This window comes from Budorcas taxicolor, chromosome 24, assembly GCF_023091745.1.
Source record: "Budorcas taxicolor isolate Tak-1 chromosome 24, Takin1.1, whole genome shotgun sequence".
Taxonomy (NCBI): domain Eukaryota; kingdom Metazoa; phylum Chordata; class Mammalia; order Artiodactyla; family Bovidae; genus Budorcas; species Budorcas taxicolor.
Window position 1 is genome coordinate 34,282,036 of NC_068933.1, and position 8,242 is coordinate 34,290,277.

General features: G+C 40.9%; 1 protein-coding gene across 1 annotated transcript in view; it reads right to left on the reverse strand.

Annotated features, from left to right (window-relative positions):
• Positions 1–7,617, reverse strand: part of LOC128068268 (A disintegrin and metallopeptidase domain 3-like) — an 87,401-nt gene extending 79,784 nt beyond the window's left edge. Inside the window, 3 exon segments of the mRNA XM_052661392.1 lie at positions 26–81; positions 7,004–7,086; positions 7,560–7,617. Of these exon segments, the coding sequence (XP_052517352.1) occupies positions 26–81; positions 7,004–7,086; positions 7,560–7,617 (197 nt within the window).
• Positions 7,618–8,242: the final 625 nt, after the last annotated feature.

An 8,242-nucleotide genomic window follows, 5' to 3' on the forward strand; every position in this document is an offset into this window, starting at 1 on the left:
TATGAAAAGAAGAATGTCCACTTACTGTTTTTCAAGTGGGAAAGTGTATGTTTTCTTTTCAATTTGGATGGAATAGGAGACCTATAGCAAAGGATTCAGAGAAAAAGTAATTATTAGATATTTCAAATCTCTGATAGTCAAAAGTCCTAATTTTAAAAAATATGTACTCTTTCATATAAACAGGGATGATATCATGTATCAAAATTATGTATACTGGAGAAGGAAATGACCACCAAATCCAGTATTCTTGTCTGCGAAATCACATGGACAGGAACCTGGCAGGCCACAGTCCATGGAGTCTCAAAACAGTCAGAAATGTCTAAGAGACTAAAAACAACAAAAACAAACTATATATCTCCACTTCTACAGAGATATACCATTACAGTTATCTTTCTTCAATCTTGGAACATATGACAGAATTAATCATAATCCAAGTTACATAAAATCTAGGATTATAAATCTACCACAAAAGAGCATTAGTTATTAGCATTAAAGTCTCATAAACAAATTTTCACTTAAAACGGATACATTTAGAAATGTTGAGTAAACTTTGAAGAAATTTGAGTTTTCTGATCTTTCCTTACTTTGCAGTTGCCAGAGAAAATAAAAGGAAAGTTAAAGAATACAAAGCAAGTTTCTTTCTAAGATAAAACTAAAATTACACTAAAATCTGATGTTCACCTAAAGGCACCATTCAGAAAGCCAAAAGACAGTTCTACTAAAGGATGATATCTGGAATTCATATTCTATTGGCCAGTTCACATTTGTATGAGTCTCACTTCTAACAGTACATCTCGTCCTTCTCATTTTCCTTAGTCTATCTCACCAAATATTCTGTTTTACCTTCTTCTCAGAAATCAACTTTTGACATTGGGAATCTGAGATAGTTCAGTTTATGTATTTTTTCATTAATTCTACCTCTTCATTGAAGGAGAATCTTTAAGAATTTTAAGGATATAGTTATTTTTCTATTTTTAAATTTCCAACCATTTATTGTCACCTATTTATTTGTGGATAGGAGTATATTATGCTATTATATGAACTTCAGAGTATGATTTAAGTTTTTCTTTGCAATTTTTTCATTCTCATTCATTATTATTTAATATTGATTACAGTTTATGATCTCTCCATAAACCTATGAACCATGTACAAATATATTTTTAAATTTTCAAATACATTTCTCAGTCTTTTTATTAAGTTTTAACCTAACTGTACTGTTCCCAGATAATCAGTGCTATACTATCCCTATATGTTTTTCATTTATTTGTTTATTTTCCTTGCTGTGGTATTTCATTAAACGACATCATATATTCTTGAAAAGTATAAGAAGTGTTCTTCAGAAGCATTATTTACAATGGACACAGAGCATACGTGCAGCTTGGTTAGAAAAGTTCTTGGGGAGGGAGGTGGGAGGGGGGTTCAGGATGGGGAACACGTGTACACCCGTGGCAGATTCATGTCGATGTATGGCAAAACCAATAGAATATTGTGAAGAGACTAGTCTCCAATTAAAATAAATTTATGTTAAATTTTTTTTAAGTTCTGTTTTTGGAAATAGTGACAAGTTTGGACGTTTCTGACTCTTGGTTAAAACAAGGGCATTGATACTTAAAATTGATGCAGTTTACAGTACAAAACTCCCCTGGTCAAGGTTAGCTTCTGTTGTGTTACCCTAACTAGTTCAAAAAGGCTGGCTTGGTTGCTTAAGAGGTCACTGAAAGGTTTGTAAGGAGGTCTCCCAAAGCCAAGATTCCTCCCAGAAATCTTGCAATTTTAAAGCCAGAGTCTCAATGTATTCCCAGAGCACAGGCTCACGTGGAGCTAGCTCACTGGGGAAGCTTCCTGGATTTCTGATACTTACTTGAATCCTCTTTTTCTTGCTGCAACATAGCTTTTATCTTTATATAAAACCCTCATATGTGATATTCATAGAGTCTAGTGTGTCTAAACAAAGAGCAGAAAGGCGAAAACTTCATTGGCGTCACTTTATTCTTCAATAAAATGTTTAATTTTTCTTGCTCAAATGTTCCTTCCCCGCATGAAGAATTTTAACATTGGCCAATCAACATGTGAGAAAATGTTTAAAGGTCTGTCTATGGAAATGCATTTGAAAATTTCTCTCTGCTGCCCTCAGTTTTCATGTTATATATGCTGATGACATTGTATTAAATTTACAGAAATTTAGAAGCGTTATATGTTCCTTGAGAAATGAATATTTTAAAGCAAGGGATGTTTATCTCATAATATTGGGTGTGTACATGTGTGTGTGTGCATGGGTGTGTACCAAATGCTCTCTTTTTCTTGCTATTATTATGGAGCCTCATGCTTTCTTTTGAAAGCATTTTCCCAGTGTACATTATACTCTCCTGAACATTTCAGTGTCTCCCGATGATCATTTTGGGGGATGGACATGAGCTTGAGTGAACTCCGGGAGTTGGTGATGCACAGGGAGGCGTGACGTGCTGCGATTCATGGAGTCTCAAAGAGTCAGACACCACTGAGCGACTGAACTGAACTGAACTGAACTGAATAGCTTTTATAAATATATAATCTCTGGTGTTTCTTGAAGCCACAAAATGAGCCAGTCAGAAATAAACCACTCAGTCTATAAAACCTACCCCAGTGTCTAACAGAGTTTTTCATTTAACAACATTTTGAGTACATTCCCCTCAGATCATGCTGCTGTTGCTGCTAAGTTTCTTCAGTCGTGTCTGACTCTGTGCGACCCCATGGACGGCAGCCCACCAGGCTCCCCCGTCCCTGGGATTCTCCTGGCAAGAACACTGGAGTGGGTTGCCATTTCCTTCTCCAATGAGTGAAAGTGAAGTCGCTCAGTTGTGTCTGACTTCGCGACCCCATGGACTGCCACCCACCAGGCTCCTCCGTCCATGGTATTTTCCAGGCAAGAGTCTGGAGTGGGGTGCCATTGCTACTGGGGTTGTAATCGGATTCCTACCCCATCCCTGTGTTTTTACATCAACAGTTTTGCCTTCTGGAAAACGAAGTGTCCTATCCAAAGCTGTTAATTATTATTAAAAGAGAAGTCAAAACCAGAAAAAGACTAACAACTAATCAAAATGATTCAAACAGTTGATATACAGATGTGCAATCTCTTGTTAAGGCTTAGCTGAAAAACACCTGTTAGACGTGAAGCATTCATTGAGGATGTTCACTAGAGCAAAGATAAGAAGATTGAAGAGGAGACCTGGAGAGGCCTCAGGTCGATAGGCATCACTATTTTTGTGAAGAAGAGTCAAACATAATGCAACTATTTTGGTAGACATTTTGCATTATTTATCAACAATTTTTTACAGTGGCTTGACCTTTGATTCTATTGAGATGACTATTCAGGAATGTTTATGAAACTATTTTCAGTTCAGTCACTCAGTCGTGTCTGACTTTTTGCGACCCCATGAACCACACACCAGGCCTCCCTGTCCATCACCAACTCCTGGAGTTTACCCAAACCCATGTCCATAGAGTCAGTCTTGCCATCCAACTATCTCATCCTCTGTTGTCCCCTACTTCTCCCACCCTCAATCTTTCTCAGCATCAGAGTATTTTCAAATGAGTCAATTCTTCGCATCAGGTGGCCAAAGTACTGGAGTTTCAGCTTCAGCAGCAGTCCTTCCAATGAACACCCAGGACTGATCTCCTTTAGGATGCACTGGTTGGATCTCCTTGCAGTCCAAGGGACTCTCAAGAGTCTTCTCCAACACCACAGTTCAAAAGCATCAATTCTTCAGCACTCAGCTTTCTTCACAGTCCAACTCTCACATCCATACATGACCACTGGAAAAATCATAGCCTTGACTAGACGGACCTTTATTGACAAAGTAATGTCTTTACTTTTGAATATGCTATCTAGGTTGGTCATAACTTTCTTTCCAAGGAGTAAGTGTCTTTTAATTTCATGGCTGCAATCACCATCTGCAGTGATTTTGGAGCCCCTAAAAAACAAAACAAGCCACTGTTTCCACTGTTTCCCCATCTATTTGCCATGAAGTGATGGGGCCAGATGCCATGATCTTTGTTTTCTGAATGTTGAGCTTTAAGCCAACTTTTTCACTCTCCTCTTTCTCTGTCATCAAGAGGCTTTTTAGTTCTTCTTCACTTCTGGCAAAAGGGTGGTGTCATCTGCATATCTGAGGTTATTGATATTTCTCCCAGCAATCTTGATTCTGTCTTGTGCTTCTTCCAGCCCAGTGTTTCTCATGATGTCCTCTATATATAAGTTAAATAAGCAGGGGGACAATATACAGCCTTGACATATTCCTTTTCCTATTTGGAACCAGTCTGTTGTTCCATATCCAGTTCTAACTGTTGCTTCCTGACCTGCATACAGATTTCTCAAGAGGCAGGTCAGGTGGTCTGGTATTCCCATCTCTTTCAGAATTTCCCACAGTTTATTGTGATCCACACAGTCAATGGCTTTGGCATAGTCAATAAAGCAGAAGTAGTGTTTTTCTGGAACTCTCTTGCTTTTTCCATGATACAGCAGATGTTGGCAATTTGATCTTTGGTCCCTCTGCCTTTTCTGAAACCAGCTTGAACATCTGGAAGCTCATGGTTCACGTATTGCTGAAGCCTGGCTTGAACAATTTTGAGCATTAATCTACTAATGTGTGAGATAAGTGCAACTGTGCCATAGTTTGAACATTCTTTTGCATTGATTTCTTTGAGACTGGAATGAAAACTGACCTTTTCCAGTCCTGTGGCCATCGTGAGTTTTCCAAATTTGCTGACATATTGAGTGCATCACTTTGATAGCATCATCTTTGAGGATTTGAAATAGCTCAACTGGAATTCCATCACCTCCAGTAGCTTTGTTTGTAGTGATGCTTTCTAAGGCCCACTTGACTTCACATTCCAGGATGTCTGGCTCTAGGTGAGTGATCACACCATTGTGATTATCTGGGTCGTTAAGATCTTTTTTGCACAGTTCTTCTGTGTATTCTTGTCACCTCTTCATATCTTCTATTTCTGCTAGGTCCATACCATTTCTGTCCTTTGTTGAGCCCATCTTTGCCTGAAATGTTCCCTTGCTATCTGTAATTTTCTTGAAGAGATCTCTAGTCTTTTCCATTCTATTGTTTTCCTCTATTTCTTTGCATTGGTTGCTGAGGAAGACTTTCTTATCTATCCTTGCTATTCTTAGGAACTCTGTATTAAGGTGCTTATATCTTTCCTTTTCTCCTCTGCTTTTCACTTCTCTTCTTTTCACAGCTATTTGTAAGGCCTCCTCAGACAGCCATTTTGCCTTTCTGCATTTCTTTTTCTGAAAGAATGAAAGGATGGAGCCAAAGCAAAAACAGCACCCAGTTGTGGATATGACTGGGGATGGAAGGAAGGTCCAATGCTGTAAAGACTAACATTGCGTAGGAACCTGGAATGTTAGGTCCATGAATCAAGGCAAATTGGAAGTGGTCAAACAGGAGATCCAAGAGTGAATGTTGACATTCTAGGAATCAGCAAACTAAAATGGACTGGAATGGGTGAATTTAATTCAGAAGACCATTATATCTACTACTGTGGGCAGGAATCCCTTAGAAGAAATGGAGTAGCTATCATAGTCAACAAAAGAGTCTGGAATGCAGTACTTGGACGCACTCTCAAAAACCACACAATGATCTCTGTTCGTTTCCACGACAAACAATATCAGCAATATCATGGTAATCCAAGTCTATGCCCCGACCCGTAATGCTGAAGAAGCTGAAGTTGAATGGTTCTATGAAAACGTACAAGACCTTTTAAAACTGACACCCAAAAAAGATGTCCTTTTGATTATAGGGGACTGGAATGCAAAAGTAGGAAGTCAAGAAACACCTGACGTGACAGGCAAATTTGGCCTTGGAGTACGGAATGAAGCAGGGCAAAGGCTAATAGAGTTTTGCCAAGAGAACGCACTGGTCATAGCAAACACCCTCTTCCAACAACACAAGCGAAGACTCTACACGTGAACATCACCAGATGGTCAATATTGACATCAGATTGATTATATTCTTTGCAACCAAAGATGCAGAAGCTCTATACCATCAGCAAAAACAAGACTGTGAGCCGCCTATGACTCAGATCATGAACTCCTTAATTACACATTCAGACCTAAACTGAAGAAAGTGGGGGAAACCACTAGACCATTCGGGTATGACCTAAATCAAATCCCTTATGATTACACAGTGGAAGTGAAAAATAGATTTAAGGGACTAGATTTGATAGAGTGCCTAATGAACTATGGACAGAGGTTTGTGACATTGTACAGGAGACAGAGATCAAGACCATCCCCAAGAAAAAAAGAAATGAAACTATTTAGCCGTTTATAATTTGAAACATTTTATGATGTTACATATAAGATACCCTACAGTTAAGAAAAATAATGACTGGGCTGTTGGTAATTATCATAAAATTAACTCCTAACTCTACCCATAAAAGAAAAAGCCAACTACAATTCTCATACACGCTCATTAAAAATTTATGTGTGTGTGTAAGCATGTCTCTAAAACTTCCTTCAAATTTACTGCCTTTAGAAAGTGAGATAGCCGTTCACTTTCTTAACAAGTCTCTGCACTGCCTAGGGACACACTTTACCATGTTAGAAAAAAAATAACATTACTTTCATTTTTGCAAAGATACCCATATGCACATATATGTTAAATACAGGCATGAAGATATTATTTATATACTGTTATCTTAAAATCATGCTATAAGTTAAATATTTGTATGGCTTCATTTACATGCAAGATATATTTAAATAGAAAATTTAGCAGACCATAGACTCCTTTTTGTGTGATACGAATTCAAGGCATCTCTTTTCTTTGTATCTGTATTTTAAAATTGTTTCATAAGGTTTATATTTACTTGAGAAATGAAAAGAAAGCACTTGCTCTCCTCAGACAAAAGGTCTCTTGAACACAATCTTTAGAACACAAAATCAAGGAATGCATCGATTTGGGTCTTGCACTCCAGTAAAAATAAAACACTTATTTTAAAGTGATCTGTTAATTACATGCGTTTCTGAAATACTGCCATCTTTGGTGTTTGTCTCAATCTTCCTTGGCGCTGTAATTTGTAGACTTGCTGTTTCAGAGTCTGCAGTAAGGAAAACAAGAGTGAGCCATTCCCCAGGGCATGACCGCATCCTTTCTTACTTGTCCTCTCCTATCACAACAGTTGTGGATCTTCCAAGCCCCAGGTCGCGCGCCTGCACACATGCGCGCGCGCGCGCGCGCGCGCACGGACACGCACACACACACACACACACACACACACACACACGCACAGACGCACACACACACATCAAAATATCATACTGTGTAGGGTTTTAATAAGAGGTCCCCTGGACCCCATCCAGGATCCTCTCCCTACCCCCACCCCCACGCCGTCTCCCTAGAAGACCTGTGTCCCCGTCTGGGTGTGAGGGACAACTATCCCAGTCCTGCTCTGAGCCCTCCGACCAGGGGGCCTGGCAGAACCCTGAAAATGGGCAGGACTCCAATCAAACCCGGCGCCAAGGGACACTGTGATGATGGGGCCCCCTCCTATCCGGCAGAGTCCTCACTTACGATGACCCGCCGAAGCCAGCCGGACCAGTCCTGTGAGGAGTAGCAGGAGAGGTAACATTGCCTGGCCGGCCTCGCCTCAGGGAAGGCGGTTGACTGGACGTGGCTCCCCGCGTTCGCCAAGCGCGGGGGTGGCGGTAGGGGTGAGGTTGGGCGCGGGGTCTCGAAGGGGCGGGGCTGGGCTGGGGCTGAGGGGCGAGGCTAGAGGGTGGAGAGGAGAGGCGGGGCTAGAGTGGCGAGGGGAGGTCTAGGGGGAGGGGTGTGACAGGTTTTGGCCTGTTGAGGCTAGAAGGCTGGCAAAGTGTGGTCTGAGGCAGGATTTTATTTGGTTTTTGAGTTCCCTCGAACTCTTTTCGGACTTGGTGGTATATAGCCTGTACATGTATTTCAAAATATCATACTGTGTAGGGTTTTAATAAGAGGTCCCCTGGACCCCATCCAGGATCCTCTCCCTACCCCCACCCCCACGCCGTCTCCCTAGAAGACCTGTGTCCCCGTCTGGGAGTGAGGGACAACTATCCCAGTCCTGCTCTGAGCCCTCCGACCAGCGGGCCTGGCAGAACCCTGAAAATGGGCAGGACTCCAATCAAACCCCGACGCCAAGGGACACTGTGATGATGGGGCCCCCTCCTTCGAGACCCCGCGCCCATCCTCTGTACATGTATTTCCCTGGCAAGAATACTGGA